The 25,084-nt window shown below is 43.5% G+C and overlaps 1 protein-coding gene across 1 annotated transcript; it reads left to right on the forward strand.

The window, feature by feature from the left end:
• The first annotated feature begins 13,161 nt into the window (after nt 1-13,161).
• On the forward strand, nt 13,162-24,172 carry LOC139764955 (facilitated trehalose transporter Tret1-like). The gene is made up of 4 exons (XM_071692015.1): nt 13,162-13,589; nt 15,776-15,911; nt 16,108-16,307; nt 21,072-24,172. Exons 1-4 carry the CDS (start codon nt 13,554-13,556, stop codon nt 22,095-22,097), a joined length of 1,398 nt encoding a protein of 465 aa, XP_071548116.1. The 5' UTR covers nt 13,162-13,553; the 3' UTR covers nt 22,098-24,172.
• The last annotated feature ends 912 nt before the right edge of the window (nt 24,173-25,084 follow it).

Genomic DNA, 25,084 nt, shown 5'->3' on the forward strand with positions numbered 1-25,084 from the left:
AGTGCACGACGTAACTTAATCATGTTACTCAATACATCGCGGCTACTCGGCGCCATTTGAGCGTCCACCATGTGGTTCTGAGTCAGGTCCTGGAGCAGCGTTACGTAAGCTAACGGAGTAAACTGACACCAGAGAGACATATGAGGAGGGAATCATCTGGTTGCTCGGGCTTGACCGAGACTCTTCGGGACGATTATAATCCTCACGTGCACATACTCATAGGAAAATCACACGGTACAAAACTGCTGCTTACAAGGTGGCTGGGTATTTTACCGTCAAGGCCAGACCACCTCGATTGGTCCTTTTGTCTGTGTGGTCTGTGTAGTTATGTAACTCCGTCCCCCCCCCTCCTCTCTCTCTCTCTCTCTCTCTCTCGCTCTCTCTCTCTCTCTCTCTCTCTCTCTCTCTCTCTCTCTCTCTCTCTCTCTCTCTCTCTCTCTCTCTCTCTCTCTCTCTCTCTCTCTCTCTCTCTCTCTCTCTCACACACAACCAGTTAACGAGGAAGGTATGTTCACCCAGAAATGTGTCTCTACTCGGCTATCGTAAGTCTTCGGACGCACAGTGTCGTGTGCAATGATTCCTATAAACACCATAAACGTCCTGATATGTGAAGACATTCAAGTGTATGTTGATGCGGAGGATCCGAGGCTCTAACAATGCTCTCATTGTCTCTTTAGCGCCAGACGAAGCTGCGCTGTGATCCATGGACCGCCAGGATAAGCTAGGCGTATCTTGATTAGTTTATTGTTAATGTCTGGCGCTCGGCTGTGAGAGGTTATATAGCAAGAGCCATGGATGCTGTCACCCAGGGTAGTGTGTGGTGGTCTGGCTCATACCACGAGCCCCCACTACCGAGCTGGTGGTATGAGGGAGTGTGATATCATTACCATTGTATGTGGCAGTAGCAATAGTAGTTGGATTAGTAGTAGTAGTAGTAGCAGTGGTAGTAGTAGTAGTAGCAGAGTTGTAGTAGTAGTAGCAGTGGAGATACATTAACCATTATTACATATGTTGTCATTATCATTTACAATATTATCATCATAGATTTAAATGGTTTGCAACATATGCTTCACACGTTATCATGGGATCCACTTAACTATCCCAAAAAGTTAATCCTTTCCTCGAAATCAGGTTCTCAACCAGACCGTCGTGTGGAGAGGTAGTTCTTATCTCCCTCACTACGGCAATAAGCGCATAAAATCCCATTTCGTTACACTTAAAGAAAAATAACCGTAAATCGGTTTATGTAGCCATCGCCATTTTTCCCACAACTGCACACAACGGAATATCCTTTATTTTCGATCCCAAAAATGTAAATTAAGTTGTCTGCGGCAACAAGCAAAATTGAATAGATTAAATTCCTTTTTCCTACCACCCCGTGATCGCTCGCCAGTCCACGTCCCCACCCAGTGGTCACTGGCCAGTCCACACTCCCGGCCTGTGATCGCTGGCCAGGACACACTGCTGCCCCGTGGTCACTGGCCAGGACACACTCTCGACCCGTGATCTCTGGACAGGACACGCTCCCAACTCGTGATGGCTGGCCAGGCCACATTCCCGACCCGTGAATTTTGGCCAAAGTAGAGCCAGTGTAAACACGCTTTGTCCACTGCAGAACTTTTGCTTTTATTTTCTTTCTGTCTGCCATGCTGTCTCTCTGTCTATCTATATATCTGTCAGTCTATCTGACTTCTCCACAACTCAATGACTGACCTTCAAATAGCCTTGTCACACTGTACCTCTGACGTCAAATGGATAACCGTCAAGGTCTCGTGGTTGGTTATTTCGACAGAATCACACTGGCCGACAAGGTTGGGTCAGTCTGCCCCACAGGAGATAAGGTATAGAAAACGGGCACTATCTCTTAGGGATGCAGCTTCACTCAGCCTCTGGTACTGTTGTACTGGACGAGACCCTGGTCTCTCTCTGGTCCTGCGAATGTTGAACTTATGATTCTGATGATGGCCCACTGTGGTGACCTTCTTTCGGCCCACGGTGTCAGTGATGGCCATCTGACTGCCGACAGTGTCAGTACTGACCAACGTTGGCCCCACAATAACAGTATTGACCAACGCTTGGCCCACAGTCACAATATTGACCGTTTCTCGGCCTACAATGAGACTAACCTCAGGTTATAGTAACCTTTTCATGACCTCCCGACCTAAGATACTGACAACTTGCCCAGAGCACAGGCCACATCAGTCCACATTGCCACATTCCTCGCTACACCAGAGAGTGGGAATCTGTTCACCCCTTATTTCATACCCTTTCCTATATCCCACTATTTAACCCCAATATATAGATATATCGGCCACTCTGGTGCAGTCATAAATCTTTTCACGACAGCTGATTTCATCGTTTTTATTCATGATGTTACCATTGGAGGATAAGTTGGATAGAGTGCCGAAATATATTGCAATTTATGCATCGAAAGAGATGTATCATTGTTCAACCAGGCTGTCATTTTCTGCAATATATCATCGTGGGCTCGAAATGGGGTGGCTGGCTCTCTCTCTCTCTCTCTCTCTCTCTCTCTCTCTCTCTCTCTCTCTCTCTCTCTCTCTCTCTCTCTCTCTCTCTCTCTCTCTCTCTCTCTCTCTCTCTCTCTCTCTCTCTCTCTCTCTCAAAAGCCCTACCTCATGCAAAATCTCATCATAGATACCCACATGCAGGTAGACGGGCAGATAAATAGATAGGTAGATAGGTAGGTAGGTTGACAATCCATCTTTTTTAGTAAACAGAAGAAAAGCATTTGACAAATTTAGGCTACAAGAAACGTGTACAATATTGCAGTAAATAGCCCGCATCTCACCACCACCAATAGTAGTATAATACCAAGGAATCTGAACACCAAGAGCCAAGAAAATTATATTGACATAGAAAATATATCAAAAAATACCACATAACCCACATCTATGATCTGGAGACTAAATCCCATTCTATGGGATGGGTAAAGTGAGGAGGAGATTCTTGTCGTATATGTAAATATAGAGCAATAACCAGTGGATCTGCAGACGAAAGAAAATAACTGAGGAAATCAATATAACTGAGGCCCACAACTACTCCAAAGTTAACCATACGTCAGCAGGAGACGATGATACGCTTCACGTCTCCTTGATATGGCACTCGTTTCCTTCGTATGTGGATGTTTGTATGAGTCTGTATGAACGTACGTGCACGTCTATACATGTGTCTTCATGTAAGGAGCCGCCTCAGCCATAGCCACCAGTGGTCGGTAGATGGAGTTTCAGGCTGAGGCAACACGCCAGGGTTCAGCTGAGTAAAGGGGACCCCGAGCCAGTGACCAGGAAGACAAGGCCATCATCAGGTTACAGACACCAGTCCTGATCCGGACGTCCGGGGAAACCTAGAGATGCCCTTAGCCAAAGCTAAGGGCTTTCCAACTTTAACCAAACTGAACCGAAGATTAAGGCTTCTCCGGGCTTCAAATGGCATCGCAAGTGAGTTCGATGAGTATCATCCTGGTAGGATGTGCCAGCAAACGACAGTCTTTTGTATATTTTGTTATATATTTCAGTCATTGCTGCTTCACCAATGTTAGTAGTTCGCTAACTATGAAAGCTGGTCTGTGATACATTCATTGTTGCCCTCCCGTGTAAACATTTCACTTATCATACAACTCGCAATGTAATTCAACCACTGAAGTACAGTCCTGGACGTTCTGTGAACTTGTATTCTCTTCTACGTCACCGGCCACAGGATGGGCAGGAGGGCACCATGAATGAGCGGCTCTTGCAGCAAAAATCCATCACCTCAGTATATCCATTAAGGCCACTTGAAGTATTCTGCCCATCATCCAGGATACCTCCACCCGTCTGACCCTAGCATATGATCCTTTTGAAACAGAACGAAAATGAAGAATATGTGTAATACTTACAATACTCTTTCAAATACTTTTCAAAGGGAAACTCGTCTGAAATATGACGTAAAAGAGTTGTTCCTCTGTTTACCTCAGCTCAGGCAATTTCGCAACTTTTCTCCCCGTCGTTTTGAGGCAACTTTAACTCTCTGTAACCTTATCATGTTCGCAGAGAAGGGGCAGAGGGCAGGAAGACCAGTTCTGAGGAAGAACCCTGGGAGGTTTGTATCTGGTATGAGAACCGTAGGAGGCCAAGACCCGGTCTGGGAGCTGTAGGTAAATAAAACCTAACCTGAAGACCCTAAGAGGCTAAGATTCAGCCTGAGGACCCTGGAAGACAGCTTGAGGACCCAGGAGACTTACGTTTAGTCATAATACAAAAGTAACTCTTGTATGGCTGGGTGTATGTAGTTATAATGTAAACATCATGTAGTGTGAAAGAAAAGCAGTAATTACTATGATATGGTGTATCGTTTAGCGTTCCTGACTGTGACGCATTCACGGGCCGGCCAGAGTCGAGCGCATACGTTCGAATTCTGGTTACGGCTGTCAGTCCTCGGTTAACACAGCTGTTCATCCACCCCTTGGGGTTGGTCGATAAAATGGGTACCTGGTTCAGGCTAGGAAGGATATATATATATATATATATATATATATATATATATATATATATATATATATATATATATATATGAAATGAATTCCCATTCATCGTGTAAAATCTAGACGACAATGCGATCTTACTTACGTAAACTTCTGAACAGCGCGGAGCAGTGTACCGGCCGGCATATGTGTGTGGGTGTAGCGGTGCCTGGTTGGCTTCACCTCTCTTACACTCTCCTCACAGTTTATAAACTGCACTGTCTTCTTCGTCTGCAGTCCCAAGTCTCTCTGAGAGAGAAATGCTTTCTTTCCATTGAAGGTTCCCAACCACTCTCATTCGGAGTCTATTCAGGGGATACGTGGCATTAGATCCCTTTTTATGCAGTCTCCCTGTGTATCTCTTTGACGTCACAAACAAAGAATCGCGAGCCGATTCTTCAAGAATGTTTATTCCAAAAATCAAGCAAACATTTCTTTTTCCTATTTTTCTCTTTTTGGAATAAAACTTGAAGAGTACCTTGAGTCCCCTCCTCCTCCGACGAATGACTATTGTGCCACCACCACTACCAGCGTTTGGACCGTGCAATATCAATGTCTTATATAAAAACCAGACCTTGTGTCCCTTGTCTTCGTATACAGCGGCTGAGTTGATTATTCCTGATCCTTGTCAGATGCCAGCTCAGGCACACAACATTCACTGGCTCGCGTTCACCTCTTCTTTTTTTCCCCTCTCTGTGTTGTACAGGCCTGGCTGACTGTCACCGTCCTCGCCTACCCAACAAAAGCCGGACTCCCCAACTCCGCCGCAGGTTTTCATGATGGATGAATTTCTCGCACATCCTCCCAAACAAAGGCTGTGAACGTCATCCATTCGGGGGGGAAATTTTGACTCGCAACGTAGCAACACCATAAATCATTCTGGAATTTTGCTAGCGTTTTCAACTCCACCTTCGGTGCACGCCTACACACTAGGAAATATGTGAGAGTTCTTGTTCATTCAAGTGCGGGAAGATCATTGCCACTGATCGTCTTGCATTTACAAGGAAGTTGCATCTATTGCTGGTATCCAGCACTCAGATCCGAACATCATCTTGCTCGTTCAGCATTCTTTCATTTATCACTCGCCGCTTCAATTTCCTCTCCAGTATAGGTTACCTGTCCTTCCACTTGATACACATTGCATAAGATCCTTTATGTCAATGTTGAGAGGTTGATGGTGCCACAGTAGACTTGATTAATGGTCCAGAAATATAGAAATACACAAAATGAATATCAATATATTTGAAGAATAGTTCTGTCACGAGTAAAAGAGTAGCAGCCTTACCGATACAATGAAACTTCACAATAAAATCACTAAAATGTCCAGAAATAAAGTATCTCTTTTCTTAGGTTCCCACCACTCAGTAAAAGCTATGGAACCCGAACGTAAAGTGACGACAATCCTCACATACACACACAGACACACACACACACACACACACACACACACACACACACACAACCTGTAAGATCATAATCCACAGCACACGCAAGACACACATCGTGGTTTAGGTCGTGCTGATATACCAACACAAGTTTTGCTCATCAGGCGCTACGCAAAATGTTAACATTCTGATGATAGCGATGCAACACGTTGTCGTCACTCATCAAAACCGGCACAATGGAGCTTATGACAAGTCATGATGATTTAGTGTTTACTACCGAAGCTCAGCGGGGAGAGTAAATGTGAGTCTTCAGGGCTCACTAATGTTCATGAGCAAGCTGGAGCCGAGTGTTTCAGGACCTTGCGACAACCTACTAGAAAAGGAGAAGAGGAAGAAAAAGGAGAAAGAGAAGGAGAAAAAAAGTAAAAGAAAAGAAGAAGAAAGGAGAGAAGACTAAGAGGCAGAGAAGAAGTAAATGTAATTAGCCTTTTCTCGAAGACCACAAAATTGATTTGGCACTTTAATGACGCAACGAAAGTAGAATCTAACTTCGATTTGGAAAGTATACCCAAGAAAATCAAATCTTTTTCTGCACAAATATGACGAGAACCTTTTGTGTAACACCTGATCATATAACACGTCATCTGCTACGGAACAAAGGAGAGCCAGGTGCTATCTACATATCCCTAGTACCAGGAACAGCCTCATCCCAGCAAGCTTCTCTCACAACACGACGGCCCACTGAAGACCAGCCGAGTTCATCAATTAACTCATCCCGTTTGAAGCTGTAAACTTCACAACACCGTAAATCGTCACATTATCCACAGAGTGGGGTCCTCATTAGCCATACCATGACAACAGATGCAAAAGCAATGAGATATTGCGCTAATCATCCAAGATAGCAATCTCTGGAAGTCATTCAGTCAGAGAACGCTAGTTCATCAAGGAAAATGGAAAATACAGAAACACAGGGAATACTGACTGGTCACTAAACTCATCTGAATATACATCATATAGGTCGAAAGATTTTGTGAAGCCAGAGAAAGTGAGAACAGAGTGCTTGCATCTCTCCAGGAAGCTGACGAGGTAGTGCGTGGTAGAAGAAGTCCTCATACTACCAAACTGCTAAAAGTTTATGGAATTTACAATATCTGTGGAAATCCAGCCAAACACGAACTCTCGCAGAGCATGTTGGGGATCGGCGCGAAGACAGTTGGACCAAGTTCACCGAGAGCTTGTGATCTTGTTGACTTCTGAATTAGGGAAACATATTCAGTCTTCCAATCAGCAAGGCATCTTGACTGACGGAGAAAAGCGCTAATGATAGGGAAGATGTATCTGGCTACCTCAGGGGAGGAGAACTCCTTGATAAGTCTTATATGTAGGTCATGGTGTTGTGGGACGCTTCATCCGGGGCTGTGTAACCGTCTGGTGAATATAGATTCATTTACTGACTTTAGGGATGTTGGGAGTGGAAGCTGAGCTCAGTTGTTGGTAAAGTCAGGTTAGGAGAGTCGCTGGCAGATGTTGGCGAAGTGAGTGTTGGTGAGATGCCGTCCTTTTTCACTGGAGAGATCGTTAAAACAGGGAAAAGGAGGTAATTCGCTTGTTCGACCCGCCTTCCTGTTTCACTTTCCCATACCACTAGCTGAGACTGATTCAGGTATTGTGGCTTGGTGATATCTTCATAGGACGTCTGTTGCGGGAGACTTGATAGTTAGTGTTGTTGTGGTAGGCGGCTCAGTAGTGGGTCAGTGTAGGCCGTGATCCAGTACGTCAGCTGGATGTAGTCATAGATCTCTCGAGGAAGAAGCGATGGTAACCATCCGACTTGGGTACACCCAGTTTCTCTTGTTCCTTTTGGGGTTTTTTTGTTAGCTGAGACGACACGGGCAACTGAGGCCCTAATCAAGGTCATCCCATTGATTCTATGTATATATATATATATATATATATATATATATATATATGCCCTAGCCTGACCCAGGTACTTATTTCATTGACCAACCCCCAGGAGTGGATGAACAACTGGGTTGACTGTGATTTCAGCCCAGGGAAACTGAACAATCTGCTGTCCACAGTGACGTATTGCGGAATCGGTAACCGACCTGCATGTCTTGACGCTGAGGTCGATATAGTGGGTCGTGGTTGGAGGTGTGGGCATTGAAACTGATATGTGAGTGTGTGTGTGTGTGTGTGTGTGTGTGTGTGTGGCATTGTGGGCGGCACTGGCTGGAGTGATAGCTTACTGGTCAGTCTCATCAGTTGAAATATCTGCAAGGTTGTCCTGACCTGGTGTGGGGAAGGCAAGTTGTGATAAGAACAAGTGTTCTTGCAGGTTCTTGGTATAGATATCATTATGATATCTCGATACAACAATAACTTAGCACACGAGTTGTCTGATCCTGAGGTAAACTGGGTGTTGATGGCATGGCTCACCAACTTGTTCCTGAAGGGGAATCGTTTGCTATGGTGAACTTCATCAAAACAATGATGAAAGCCTCTGGTGCGGGAATGCGGCCCAACTTTGTCATAACCCGTATTGCCTCCACTCCTGAGTTATTTTAGCATTGAGCCAATACGACCGTAATGCATCAACGCCACTGTATCTCCACTGGTGCGCAGGTGACAGAATAGTTCTGAAACTCCCATACAGAATGTTTTAGGAAATAACTGCCAAACCTCTGTAATGGCAACACTAATATTGTCTGACCTAACCGTAGTGACGAGATTATCACTCTTGTCCGAGAGAGACGAGGCATTTGATCGCACAGAAGCGTTACTCGTCTGAGACACATTCGAAGATTTTCAGTGTTGATAAGCCTTCATGGAAGGAGTTTATGCGGCCGCTGTATATGACGACCAAGTCTGCGGCTCTGGCTTCATAATACTATCTAAAGGATTAAGACACAATAGAGAGAGCAGAGCCACGAGCTACCAAGATGATTCCCACACTGATAAATAGATCCTATGAGATCCTGCGAAACTTAGAAAGATGGTTATAAGGTAATTTAATACAGGTACTCAGAACCACGAAAACCTTTCATAATCTCGATCTAAGCTGCTATCAAAAGTCAAATTTGTACTTTTTCGAGTGAAGCAAAGTGCTTCTTCAAAGAACGAGCTTGACAAGTCCTTTGCTTCAAGTCCACGTCTGATATTATTTTCGTCTTCTTCTTAGGAGTGTATAAAGTTTATAGGTATATCGCCGAAAGTCATGTGTGTGTTCTTCTGCCCTTACTACACTAATCTCTGTGTTGTTGATCACTTCCACCATCACAGACCAGAATGGATCCACTGATCTGTTGTTGCTTGTATTCCTTCGTAAGTCTCACGGTGACGTAGGGGTTTGGGTAGCCATTCCTGCTCTTCAGACGGTCGGGAGCACCGCCTGTGTACATCACTAATGGGTTACAAACACTGAACGCGACCCGTCAGGCATGTGTGCCGACATTTCCAACAAGTTTAGTACTTATTTATACGTACGCATTTGCATACAGCTATCTATAACTACCTATTTGTAACTATCTATTTATGTAGTACAGTGGGGGAGTTATACTCTCATGGGGCCCCATATCTTGAACTTTTACTCTATAAGTTTTAATATTCTGTAATGTTGTCCACATACAGTGTGTGTGATTACTATTTGTGTGTTACGGGGAGAGATTACACTCGTGTGTGTGTGGGTGTGTGTGTGTGTGTGTGTGTGTGTGTTATTATCGAGCACAACTCGGGATTTCATTTGTCTGTTAAACGTTTTCATGCCTATCAACACTTAGTCAGGCAGTGCAATGTCACGTTGATTACAGAGTACCAAATTTCACGTCCTGAAATACGTATGTTTGAGGTGCGGGTTCGATATGTGCTCCAACCTGCTGATCAATATCATTCATATCAAAAACATCACTCAGTCTGTGACGTCGCTCCTTGATTAATACCTGCGGCGGGAGTTCCATCAATCTATGTTCATCCTTGTCGTAATTTTACAGGCAGGTTAATCGTTTCTGAAGGTATATTTTGCTATCAGTTTACGAAAGACTGGTATTACCTGTGTGTTTTTCTTTATTCCCCTGAGCACGACGGTACATCCACTGAGCATGACAGGGGAACCTTGAACACGACGGTACGACCCTTGAAGAAGGCGGCAGAACCATTTAACTGATGATGAGACCCTCGGGTGTAGTAACCTAACCTGAAACGTAACCCTTAACTGCTAGGTTAAAGCTATCTCCATTACAAGACTTACTACAAGTAATTTCAACCCAGTAAATTGTGAGCTAGAATGTCTGTAAGCTAGAACGGTTGTGAGCCAGATCGGTTGTGAGCCAGAGTAGCTGAAAGCCAGATGGCTGTGAGCCAGAATGTTGTGAGCCTATGTGGTTGTGAGCCAAAGCGGCCGAATCCAATACATTCATCTCCCGGTAGCTGATCGTATGGTCTCTCCTCCGGATATACCTCTCTCTCTCTCTCTCTCTCTCTCTCTCTCTCTCTCTCTCTCTCTCTCTCTCTCTCTCTCTCTCTCTCTCTCTCTCTCTCTCTCTAAGGCCACGCCCGGCACCAACCAGTACGACACCCCATGTGATCTCTGACCTGTGAAATGATTCGAGAAAATTTTCAGTAAAAGTCATTGAGAAATATGGGTGTTTGACCTTTTAATATGACCCGAGAACCTAGTGAAGGTCATGGAGGGTCATGTCTTATAGACTGCGTCTAACAGATCACCAAAGAGCTTGAACGACTTTTTCGAGCTGCCTTCTCATACAGAGCAAATCCCCATGTGACGTTTTCTCCATACAAAAGAGAAAATAAGAATTGGGACATTAGAAGAGAGCTCACCATTCTTTACTGTCGTGATTTCTAGTTAACGAAGCCGTTCCCCAGTGAGGTAATCGGCTTTCATTCGTAAATTGTTGCAATATACGTTAATAGGATTCGCTTTTTTTCCGTCATTTTTTGCCAAAAATTTCAGTCAACACATTTTGGTACACATACTTAATAGGTAACCTCCCACTCCCGGAAGATTGACCTCTGACCTCTGGAACATTACCACAAACTACTAGAATTTTCGTTTTCACTAAGGAGACAGACGATGAACTGATGCTTTCAGTTTATTATTAGAATCACCTGAAGAATAGATTCTTACCAAGTTAAATACCCTTACTCAGCTACTGATCATAAATACCCTTAAGATAAGGGCTTTCTGTGACCTTTGGCCTCTCTAGTAACGCCTCAACCAAGATCCTGGCGTAGCTCTTGTGTAAATGATATTTACCCTTCCATGAACACTTCCTGCGGATTATCAAGGATTTAGCGGAACACTGGACCTTTACCTGGACGCCGTAGAGTTAATGATATACCCTGGCGCGATCAAAGACGCCTTCCCACACTCCAGCACAGGAGGTGAGATGGGTCGACATTGGCCTCTATGATTCCCAGATTTATTCCTTCTGCAGTGGGCTAGACTTCTCAGTAATGTTCGAGACACGTAAGACGTCAGCCGTCTACTGAAGCCTTGAGATGCACGTTACTAGTCCTGCTCCACCAGGCTGACGTCTGTCCTATCATACAACACTTCATGGTATTCTCCCGTCCAACGGCATTAAAACCTTATATCAAACCTTTGCAGGTCGTTACATGTATATGCATATAGAAAGCTACGTAAATATTTTTTCATACATACTCGCCATTTTCCGTGTTAGTGAGGTAGCGCCAAGAACAGATGAATGAGCCTCAGAGGGGAAAAATCCACATTTGGCCCGTGTCTCTGTTCCTTCTTCTGGAAAAGTAAAACAGGAGGAGAGGATTTCCAGCACCCCATCTCCCACTCCTTTTAGTCGACTTCTAAGACACGCTGAGAATACGTGGAAAGTTATTCTTTATCCAATATCCCCTGACATTATCAGGAATCTACAAAAAGAATATAAAAAAATGCGTCACAAAACTTGGATACAAGATGTAAATACCAAACATGTTTATAATGAACAAAACCACAGTACTTAGCGCATGATTAAAGTATGAGAAAACACTATACGATACAAATTAACAATATCATGACAGAAAGTGTGAGCTGCAACCTAAACGCAAAATATGGATACAGAAAAATATAGAATAGAAAACTAACAGAAGATGACACACAAAATATTCTTACACGAAGTAGGAATGTAGACAGTCCATTACTACACACGCCAAGATATTCCACGCGAGACCGTTGTTGTCGGTGTTAAAGTTGAGGTCAGGTCTGGAACGCCTGATTCTCTCTGACCTTCGCAACCCAAGCCCGGGTGAGTCATTGTCAAGTTCCTCCCGTCCTGAAATGGCGGACTCGGTGGCTTGTGGTGGGTCAGTGACGTGTTCTCACTGTTCTAAAATGGCGTTAGGTCTGCGTCCTGTTGGCGGGCCATCAAGGAGCTGTATGGTGGTGGTCATGTTTGTCTGGATGTTGATGACAGGTGATTTCTCTCTAATGTGAAAGGTTTCTAATATCTGTAGTCTCCTCTGATCACCACAACTCGTAATGATTCTGGCGTAAATCACTGTAATCTCCCTCATTAATGCAGCCAATGCTGTTGTTTATGATGTTTGATCCCACCTTCTTTGCCTGTTACCATATCCCCACTTTCATTTACTCAGTATAAAACTGGCATCAGGAGCATAACAGCCATGAGAAATCAACCTTAACTGTAATTAGATTTTCCCGGTTAATGATGTGTGTGTTATGGTGGACAGACATTTCCTTAGCGGTAACTTTCTTATTCTCTGATGATACAGATGATGCTGATGTTACAGATGATACTGATGATACTAATCTGATATTATTAGAATTTAACGGACGGAACTTGAGGTCATCCTTCTATGTTGTGACAAATATGTGTTGCAAGGTCCAGTTCGTCTTTCAGGCTCATTAAATTTGGCCTCTCATACCACCACAGCGGGTAACCGCATGTGCCCTCCAGCCGCCAATACTCATATTTACCAATGCAACCTCACGCCTGACTTTATAAAAGGAAACCTTATAATAATCCGGCGCCACTCAGAGGTTTGCCACATACGTCTGGCAGGGAGGATTTAATGTAACGCTGAATGATCAGAGACAGTATTTATAATTCTGTATACAATGGTAGTAACACTCCTTAAACCAGCAGTACATTGACAAACCGAATATCTTACCTATCCTAACTACATAGCGCTACATAACCTGTTCATTAGGTCTAGTGAAGAGATGCAATAAACACAGACCTGAGCGCGCAAGGAACCAGTGTGCCACTTGGCATTACAGAGTGATGAGCTCGGCAACCACCTCCCTCTAGATCAGAGATGCCCCTACTCGCGTTCACACGAGTAGGCTGCATCTTAATTCAGCCTCGTATCCCACACCTCACTCAACCTTCCTCCACTAGTGGACTGTTCCTCGTTTCTCACGTCCACCCATCGTCTTCACATCCGACCCTCTAGACATCCGTGCAAGCTTGGAAGCAACACCTCACCTCTTCCTCTCAGGAGACGTGCCTCACCACCTCGTCAATAAGTGCGCGTTCTCACGTACAACTAGTACTCTCGCTACTAGTGCACGTCTGTATAACCTGAAGTGGCCACACTTGGCACCTACACCAACCCTAGGCACCCGTAGCTATCATTGACATTCAGAAATGATCTTGGAAAACATTCACCCAGTAGTGAGGCAGGTGGGTCACATTTTTTTTTCTTCGCTTTCTTAATGTCTTCGTCCCTTTACTGTGGCCAAGATGTTGTCGGACGTTCCACCTGCTAACCCTTTTAGAAGGTCACATCCACCAGCCTCCACTCTGGGCACCAGTCATGTAGCGTATGATGCAATGTTATGTGATCTGATGATGAAATTCATTTTTGACTGTTATATGACTATATGTCATATATATGCAAGATTCTGTCTTGTTATGCTTGAAAAGAGATTCAACCATCAGGCATGATAGATGGATTCCAGTGTGATGGTCGTGTAGAAGGCAATTGTTATGCATTTTTGTGGACAAATATTTCAGAAGGAGGCGATAGTCACCGGTCAGGAATGATGTGTGCGAAATGGAAGAAAAAAAGTTGGAAGACTAGCACAACACACTGCTATACTTTCCTTTATACAATAAAGTAACAGGTCCTGTTTACATATTCTCAGATATATTTCTACATTGTTTCTTATAGAAATAAAATCAGAGAACGCGCAATATATATGTGTATATATATGTGGTTTCAGAAGTGGTAGAGGATGTGTGGATCAGGTGTTTGCTTTGAAGAATGTATGTGAGAAATACTTAGAAAAGCAAATGGATTTGTATGTAGCATTTATGGATCTGGAGAAGGCATATGATAGAGTTGATAGAGATGCTCTGTGGAAGGTATTAAGAATATATGGTGTGGGAGGCAAGTTGTTAGAAGCAGTGAAAAGTTTTTATCGAGGATGCAAGGCATGTGTACGTGTAGGAAGAGAGGAAAGTGATTGGTTCTCAGTGAATGTAGGTTTGCGGCAGGGGTGTGTGATGTCTCCATGGTTGTTTAATTTGTTTATGGATGGGGTTGTTAGGGAGGTAAATGCAAGAGTCTTGGAAAGAGGGGCAAGTATGAAGTCTGTTGGGGATGAGAGAGCTTGGGAAGTGAGTCAGTTGTTGTTTGCTGATGATACAGCGCTGGTGGCGGATTCATGTGAGAAAGTGCAGAAGCTGGTGACGGAGTTTGGTAAAGTGTGTGGAAGAAGAAAGTTAAGAGTAAATGTGAATAAGAGCAAGGTTATTAGGTACAGTAGGGTTGAGGGTCAAGTCAATTGGGAGGTGAGTTTGAATGGAGAAAAACTGGAGGAAGTGAAGTGTTTTAGATATCTGGGAGTGGATCTGTCAGCGGATGGAACCATGGAAGCGGAAGTGGATCATAGGGTGGGGGAGGGGGCGAAAATTTTGGGAGCCTTGAAAAATGTGTGGAAGTCGAGAACATTATCCCGGAAAGCAAAAATGGGTATGTTTGAAGGAATAGTAGTTCCAACAATGTTGTATGGTTGCGAGGCGTGGGATATGGATAGAGTTGTGCGCAGGAGGATGGATGTGCTGGAAATGAGATGTTTGAGGACAATGTGTGGTGTGAGGTGGTTTGATCGAGTAAGTAACGTAAGGGTAAGAGAGATGTGTGGAAATAAAAAGAGCGTGGTTGAGAGAGCAGAAGAGGGTGTTTTGAAATGGTTTGGGCACATGGAGAGAATGAGTGAGGAAAGATTGACCAAGAGGATATATGTGTCGGAGGTGGAGGGAACGAGGAGAAGAGGGAGACCAAATTGGAGGTGGAAAGATGGAGTGAAAAGGATTTTGTGTGATCGGGGCCTGAACATGCAGGAGGGTGAAAGGCGGGGAAGGAATAGAGTGAATTGGAGCGATGTGGTATACAGGGGTTGACGTGCTGTCAGTGGATTGAATCAAGGCATGTGAAGCGTCTGGGGTAAACCATGGAAAGCTGTGTAGGTATGTATATTTGCGTGTGTGGACGTGTGTATGTACATGTGTATGGGGGGGGTTGGGCCATTTCTTTCGTCTGTTTCCTTGCGCTACCTCGCAAACGCGGGAGACAGCGACAAAGTATAAAAAAAAAAAAAAAAAAAAAAATATATATATATATATATATATATATATATCACTTATTTCTGCTTTAGTTTCTGGTTGAGTATGATTTACTATGAACGGTAGGGCCCTAGTGACGATGCAACAACTAAGACAACAAATATTAAGACCCAGGACGTTGTACACACTGGAGTATGGCATAACTCAGAACTAATGATTTCTTCAACGAATGACACTGGAAGATGCAGAGTGCATCGGCACGTAATAATGTTGTTACTGAAAACTGTTTCTATCCTCAGGTGGTGGCAGCATTGTCAGCAAGCATGGTAATGTTTGCTATCATGTTCACCTGGGTGTTTCCTGCCATCGTCTTGTCACAGATGGACCTGCCTGGCTCTCCCGTCACCTTCACCACAGAGCAAGCTGGCTGGTTCGGTGAGTGAAGCTTCCCCCTCCTCCATCCACCATCCCCCTTGTATCCATTTACTCTCTGCAGCAAGTTAATAAGAAAGTTATGCGTCTGCAAAGAGGACCAGGTACTGGCACATCAGTTATAAATCTGGCGACTTAAGTTGTTTGAAACCAAATTCTTGAGTAACAGGATTTGACTGACCTCTGTCTCCCTCACCAGCGTCAATGTCATTTCTGATGACCATCCCCGGATGTCTGGTGTCGGGTCCACTGTGTGAGTGGGTGGGGCCCAGGAGGCTCATGCTGTCGCTCACTCCAGTCCTGTGCCTCACCACCGCCCTCATGGGGGCTGCGTCCTGGCGGGTCATCGAAGAGGGTGTGATACCCGAGCTGCTCCTCATTGTCACCAGAATCTTACAGGTAAGCTATACCCCTTAGAATATATACATTATATTATCATTATTTTGTTTTGTCGCTGTCTCCCGCGTTAGCGAGGTAGCGCAAGAAAACAGACGAAAGAATGGCCCAACTCACCCACATACACATATACATACATACACGTCCACACACGCACATATACATACCTATACATCTCAACGTATACATATTTATATACACACACAGACATATACATATATACACATGCACATAATTCATACTGTCTGTCTTTATTCATTCCCATCACCACCCCGCCACACATGAAATAACAACCCCCTCCCCCCGCATGTGAGCGAGGTAGCGCTAGGAAAAGACAACAGAGGCCACATTCGTTCACACTCTGTCTCTAGCTGTCATGTAATAATGCACCGAAACCACAGTTCCCTTTCCACATCCAGGCCCCACACAACTTTCCATGGTTTACCCCAGACGCTTCACATGCCCTGGTTCAATCCATTGACAGCACGTCGACCCCGGTATACCACATCGTTCCAATTCACTCTATTCCTTGCACGCCTTTCACCCTCCTGCATGTTCAGGCCCCGATCACTCAAAATCTTTTTCACTCCATCTTTCCACCTCCAATTTGGTCTCCCACTTCTCTTCGCTCCCTCCACCTCTGACACATATATTCTCTTGGTCAATCTTTCCTCACTCATTCTCTCCATGTGACCAAACCATTTCAAAACACCCTCTTCTGCTCTCTCAACCACACTCTTTTTATTACCACACATCTCTCTTACCCTATTATTACTTACTCGATCAAACCACCTCACACCACATGTCCTCAAACATCTCATTTCCAGCACATCCACTCTACTCCGCACAACTCTATCCATAGCCCACGCCTCGCAACCATATAACATTGTTGGAACCACTATTCCTTCAAACATACCCATTTTTGCTTTCCGAGATAATGTTCTCGACTTCCACACATTCTTTAACGCTCCCAGAACTTTCGCCCCCTCCCCCACCCTATGATTCACTTCCGCTTCCATGGTTCCATCCGCTGCTAAATCCACTCCCAGATATCTAAAACACTTCACTTCCTCCAGTTTTTCTCCATTCAAACTTACCTTCCAGTTGACTTGCCCCTCAACCCTACTGTACCTAATAACTTTGCTCTTATTCACATTTACTCTCAGCTTTCTTCTTTCACACACTTTACCAAACTCAGTCACCAGCTTCTGCAGTTTCTCACATGAATCAGCCACCAGCGCTGTATCATCAGCGAACAACTACTGACTCACTTCCCAAGCTCTTTCATCCACAACAGACTTCATACTTGCCTCTCTTTCCAAAACTCTTGCATTCACCTCCCTAACAACCCCACCCATAAACAAATCAAACAACCGTGGAGACATCACACACCCCTGCCGCAAACCTACATTCACTGAGAACCAATCACTTTCCTCTCTTCCTACTCGTACACATGCCTTACATCCTTGATAAAAGTTTTTCACTGCTCCCAACAACTTGCCTCCCACACAATATATTCTTAATACCTTCCACAGAGCATCTCTATCAACTCTATCATATGCCTTCTCCAGATCCATAAATGCTACATACAAATCCATTTGCTTTTCAAAGTATTTCTCGCATACATTCTTCAAAGGAAACACCTGATCCACACATCCTCTACCACTTCTGAAACCACACTGCTCTTCCCCAATCTGATGCTCTGTACATGCCTTCACCCTCTCAATCAATACCCTTCCATATAATTTCCCAGGAATACTCAACAAACTTATACTTCTGTAATTTGAGCGCTCACTTTTATCCCCTTTGCCTTTGTACATTGGCACTATGCAAGCATTCTGCCAATCCTCAGGCACCTCACCATGAGTCATACATACATTAGATAACCTTACCAACCAGTCAACAATAGTCACCCCCTTTTTTGATAAATTCCACTGCAATACCATCCAAACCCGCTGCCTTGCCGGCTTTCATCTTCCCCAAAGCTTTTACTACCTCTTCTCTGTTTACCAAATCATTTTCCCTAACCTTCTCACTCTGCACACCACCTTGACCAAAACACCCTATATCTGCCACTCTATCATCAAACGCATTCAACAAACCTTCAAAATACTCATTCCATCTCCTTCTCACATCACCACTACTTGTTATCAACTTCCCATTAGCCCCATTGACTGAAGTTCCTATTTTATTTCCTTGTCTTACGCAATTTATTTACCTCCTTCCAAAGCATCTTTTTATTCTCCATAAAATTTGATGATATTCGCTCACCCCAACTCTCATTTGCCCTCTTTTTCACCCCTTGCACGTTTCTCTTGACCTCCTGCCTCTTTCTTTTATACATCTCCCACTCATTTGCATTATTTCCTTACAAAAATTGTCCAAATGAATCTCTCTTGTCTTTCACTAATACTCTTACTTCTCCATCCCACCACTCACCACCCTTTCTAATCTGCCCACCTCCCACGCTTCTCATGCCACAAGCATCTTTTGCGCAAAGCCATCACTGCTTCCCTAAATGCATCCCATTCCTCCCCCACTCCCCTTACGTCCTTTGTTCTCACCTTTCTCCATTCTGTACTCAGTCTCTCCTGGTACTTCCTCACACAAGTCTCCTTCCCAAGCTCACTTACTCCCACCACTCTTTTCACCCCAACATTCTCTCTTCTTTTCTGAAAACCTCTACAAATCTTCACCTTCGCCTCCACAAGATAATGATCAGACATCCCTCCAGTTGCACCTCTCAGCACATTAACATCCAAAAGTCTCTCTTTTACGCGCCTATCAATTAACACATAATCCAATAATGCTCTCTGGCCATCTCTCCTGCTCACAAACGTATGCTTATGTATATCTCTCTTTTTAAACCAGGTATGCCCAATCACCAGTCCTTTTTCAGCACATAAATCTACAAGCTCTTCACCATTTCCACTTACAACACTGAACACCCCATGTACACTAATTATTCCCTCAACTGCCACATTACGCACCTTTGCATTCAAATCACCCATCACTATAACCCGGTCTCGCGCATCAAAACTACTAACACACTCACTCAGCTGCTCCCAAAACACTTGCCTCTCATGATCTTTCTTCTCATGCCCAGGTGCATATGCACCAATGATCACCCATCTCTCTCCATCAACTTTCAGTTTTACCCATATCAATCTAGAGTTTACTTTCTTACACTCTATCACATACTCCCACCACTCCTGTTTCAGGAGTAGTGCTACGCCTTCCCTTGCTCTTGTCCTCTCACTAACCCCTGACTTTACTCCCAAGACATTCCCAAACCACTCTTCCCCTTTACCCTTGAGCTTTGTTTCACTCAGACCCAAAACATCCAGTTTCCTTTCCTCAAACATACTACCTATCTCTCCTTTTTTCTCATCTTGGTTACATCCACACACATTTAGACACCCCAATCTGAGCCTTCGAGGAGGATGAGCACTCCCCGCGTGACTCCTTCTGTTTCCCCTTTTAGAAAGTTAAAATACAAGGAGGGGAGGGTTTCTGGCCCCCCCGCTCCCGTCCCCTTTAGTCGCCTTGTGCGACACGTGAGGAATGCGTGGGAAGTATTCTTTCTCCCCTATCCCCAGGGATAATATATATATATATATATATATGTATATATATATATATATATATATATATATATATATATATATATATATATATATATATATATATATATATATATATATATATATATATATATATATTATCCCTGGGGATAGGGGAGAAAGAATACTTCCCACGTATTCCCTGCGTGTCGTAGAAGGCGACTAAAAGGGGAGGGAGCGGGGGGGCTGGAAATCCTCCCCTCTCACTTTTTTTTTAATTTTCCAAAAGAGGGAACAGAGAAGGGGGCCAGGTGAGGATATTCCCTCAAAGGCCCAGTCCTCTGTTCTCAATGCTACCTCGCTAATGCGGGAAATGGCGAATAGTATGAAAGAAAGAAAGAATATATATATATATATATATATATATATATATATATATATATATATATATATATATATATATATATATATATATATATATATATATATATATATATATATGCGCTACCTCGCAAACGCGGGAGACAGCGACAAAGTATAAAAAAAAAAAGATATATATATATATATATATATACATATACATATACAGTTTGGACATATGGAGAGAATGAGTGAGGAAAGGTTGACAAAGAGGATATATGCGTTAGAAATGGAGGGGAAGAGAATAACGGTGAGACCAAACTGGAGGTGCAAGGATGTGGGCTTTCTTCGTCTCTTCCTGGCGCTACTTCGTTAATGCAGGAAACGGGGATCAAGAATCGGAGAGAAAGAAAGGAAAAAATATGTGTGTGTGTGTGTGTGTGTGTGTGTGTGTGTGTGTGTGTGTGTGTGTGTGTGTGTGTGTGTGTGTGTGTGTGTGTGTGCGTGTGTGACGTAAAGCGCATGACCTCGTCAAGTGAGGGTCATGCGGGAGGGTCAAGCAAGAAATGCGATCACCAGAGGCAGAGATCGGGTCACTAATGACTAGGGTCAGGTCATCAGAGTGTCAGGTCATGGATTAGCTCATAAGATTCTATGTATTGACAATCATTTGATTATTATCAAAGGATCTAAGATGAACGTGCCTGGACTTACGTTAACATTGTTATGAGAACTGTGTTTAATCATGCTAGATTCTATGATACTTGCATCTACAACTGCATAACAAGATACATTTCTCCGAACGTTGTTACAATTTCATTTCAATTTCAATATCAATTTCCAGGCTGCTGTGCAGGCTCTCATCACCCCAGCAATCAGTCTCTACATCTACGAGCTATGCGACGCCCGTCGTCGTGGGACTATGCTAAGCGTACAGGATTGTTGGTCAACATTCAGTTTCCCAATTTGCTATCTAGCTGGATGTTATCTAAAGTGGTCCACGGTGGCTTGGCTAATGTCTCTTGTGACGTTCGTACCAACCTTTATCGGCCTCTTGGTAAGCCCAGAGTCGCCAACCTGGCTGCTCAAGAAGGGAAGAAATGAAGATGCTTATCGGTCTTTAACTCAGCTCAGGTGTTCCGTGACGGAAATATCTGAAGAACTGATGGTCATCAAGCAAACTGCTCACAGTGATACAAGATGCTGGGCGTCGCTGCACGTACTGAGGAAAAGATCGAACGCGTTCGCAATGACTGTCTCAACTCTTATTTTGATACTGAAGGAACTGAGTGGCTGCTCTACTTTGACAATATTTATCGTCAAAGTTTTCCAAATGTCTGGCGTTGGACTGGACCCATGTTGGAGCTCTGTCATTGTAGGATTAGCAAACGCCGTCTTCAAAGGCTTCGCATGTATAATCTTCTATTACTCACCACGAAAACCTCTCTTGGTAGTCGGAAATTTGGTCACAGCGGCTGGCACAGCGTCGCTAGGCGCCTTCTTCTACCTGCAGAGCTCTGGTGAGGACGTCTCTCGGGTGAGTTGGCTGCCGCTGCTGGGAACCGTTGTGTTTATGATTGGTTATGCCGGAGCTGTTGGTCCTGGCTCCTGGATTATGTCTATGGAAGTGTTGCCTGGCCCTGTTCGGTATCTGGGCTTCAGCTTTGGTAATGCCTTTTTCGCTGCGACTGCCCTTTTAGTGTCTAAGACGTTTGAGAACGGAGAGCCGGCGATTACCCTTCACGGGGTGTTCTGGTCGTACACTGCTGCCTGTTTTGTATACATTATATTTACTATGATGTTCGTCATGGAAACTCGCGGCCGCAGTCTAAAAGACATTGAGGAATATTGGGAATCATTTAACAGATAATGTATTATGACAGTTGTTACATAATTTCTAAGACAACGCTTGACAACACGTAATACACAAAACCATTCTCTCTCCTCTCTACGTTTTCCTTCTTTCAAAAACTCATGCCACTGCAACTTCATATAGATTCTCCGGTGCTGAAATGGAACGGCACGATTTCAAGCGACTGGGCCAATTTCACTCTTCTGGATACAGCTTTCAGACCCGTCTCTTTCTCTGTTCATTTCTGCAACGTTTGCGGTCTTAAAAGCAACCTTCCCTCTGTACAGCACTTCTTCCTCTCACCTTTTTCTTATACCAGAAATCTAAGTGTCCAAGGCTACTTCTCAACGTTCTAAGATCTCTAACTTTAGTTCTTCAGTTAAATTGATCAGCCATTTCATTTTCTTTTATACGAATTAATAGATAATGTTCTTCTGATCTTATAAAGCTTTGACGAAAGTATCAAACAGTTCTCATCCTTTCGGAAGGTTCAGGCTGAGGTGCCGGAACGCGTGTGAATTTACCGCAACCAGGATGAGAACGGAGAATAAGGGAGTATGCTTCGGGACGCGAACCTGGATCATACTTGTTTGTTATGGGGTATTTGTCCCGCAAGATCCAGTTCTTCCTACGGTTTATCTCAAGTGTCAGATTCCATCACAATAGGCGTCTTCGCGGTTCTATTCTTAAGTTTTTTGTCAAAAAAAATTTTGCAACTTTTTGGTCGACGTTGAATCTCAACAAATCATCGCAAAATACCTAACTTTATACCAAAACTTTGATACCAAGTCCGATCCAGCCAGAGGCTTGCCAGATACGTCTGTCAGCGAGGACTCAACACTTGACACCGAGGCTTTCACAGGCGGAGGAAATACTTATATATCTACATGTATAGCGTATACGTAATGCGAGCAGAACTCCTGAACTTACTATGTATTGATAGACTAGGAATCTAACCTAAGCTAACTTCATAACATTACATAGCAATAACTATTTGTCTAATGAAGATACACACACACACACACACACACACACACACACACACACACACACACACACACATACATACATACGTGGTATCCCTCAGCAGTATGTGTGAATTTCATGGTGCGGGATGAACCAGTTTCCATTTGATTCCCCCTCAGTGCCGAATACCTTCCCCCTCCTCCTCCTCCTCCTTCTCCTTTTCCTCTTTAAGTAGAGGAGACTTGCTGGCCTGGGGCAATACTCTACCGTGTCCTCGCAGCTCACTCTAGCCTTGTCGATAGTTCCTCACTCACACGTCCACCCATCGTCGAGACTTCCCCACCGACAAAAGTCCATACATGCTTGTAAACCACACCTGACCTCTACCTCACAAGAGGCGCAGCGCCTCACCAAACAATTGGTCATTAAGTGCGCGTCCCTTCACACTCACATGCCATCGTTGTTGTCTCGACCAGTGCAAGCCTGCATATGTGTGGCAGGGACGCACTTGGCACCGGCACCCTATGCCTCCGTGATCTCCGTCTCATTTTAGAGCATGATCTTGCGTAACATCAAGCCAGTGGTGAGGCAGGTCAGTAACAGTCTTTTACTTCATTCTTCACTTTCGTAATTTCTCTGTCGATTTGCTGCTGGTAAAGAAAATTCAGACACTTCATTTACATGTATTTGTATGTATATGTATGCGTATTTATGTGCATGACTATATATATATATATATATATATATATATATATATATATATATATATATATATATATATATATATATATATATATATATATATATATGCAAAACCTTCACTTCACCGTGAAGAAATATATGCAATAATCACCACTGAAAAGAGAAAATAAAAACGGTGAGTACTTTCGTTCAATACATCCTCGAATGGATCGTTAGACGCTGAGGTGTTAAATTCTGCGTTGCAACCTATGTGCCACAACACCTCACGTTGGAGACCTAGCTAAGAAGAAACAAATTCACCCCTTTCATGAATCTGAATTATATTATCTACAGTTCATGATATATTATTGACTTCAATCATGATATACTGTTTAATATCACATTACTCCACTGCCTGTATAAACTAACATGGAGTCTTTCTGTAATTATTGTGTTTATTTTATTCTGTGAGTCGCAGCCTTACATCAACGACCCAGTTTTTGGTCGTGATGACCTACGTTAAGAACCAGTGCACTACGAAACCTGTAATCCTCACCAAGGATGTCATGCAATGCTGCTAGAATGATGACACATCAAGAAGAGTGTTTCAGACTTTTAAATAGAGAGGTTGTAAGCCCCTGTTACGTTCCATGAACCTCAGTGCAGAGTTCAAGATGATACATTGACACACAAGAGACAATATGTCGTACAAGGTTAAACAGCCCATGACAATCATATTTTTTTATTCTTTCTTAATCCATTGAGACGCTACGTAAAGTTCCTTTCAGATTAATGATCTGAACCCTATGGTTTCTTCATGGACATGACTTGAAATCAGTTTAGGTCCTTTCCTTAAACATCTACAATATCTCTCATAAATTCCTCTCAACTATCTATTCTTTCAGTATGTTCCTTTTACTGCCACAGTCCCCATCAGGATACTTCATGTCGGTCTAAGAACAATCTTCATCTATGTGGACATTGAGGGCCAAGGAACCATCATTCTCCACTACCTGTCGATATCATTTCTAAACTTTGAACGGCAGACTAACTTCTATTTGCGATTAACGACATGAAAAAGAGGTCCTTAACTCTCGTGTTATGAAATGCAAGAAACGAGGGCAAAAGTAGAGGTTAAGGACAAATGAGACTGTTAAGCCTCGGAAGATCACTACATCATGTTGTGGAACGTACTGTTGGACGATGTCTTACCGTTGTGTTGTAACTAAAAGAACAGAAGAGGTTCTTTTTGCGTCAGTGGTACATATGCTGCTCTATGTATCTACAGATAATTCCTCTTAATGCGCTTCGTCACCAAAAATTTTCTTTTGCTACGTAATCTCAGCCTTTCTGATGTT

Source organism: Panulirus ornatus, chromosome 4, assembly GCF_036320965.1.
Source record: "Panulirus ornatus isolate Po-2019 chromosome 4, ASM3632096v1, whole genome shotgun sequence".
NCBI classification, from domain to species: Eukaryota; Metazoa; Arthropoda; class Malacostraca; order Decapoda; family Palinuridae; genus Panulirus; species Panulirus ornatus.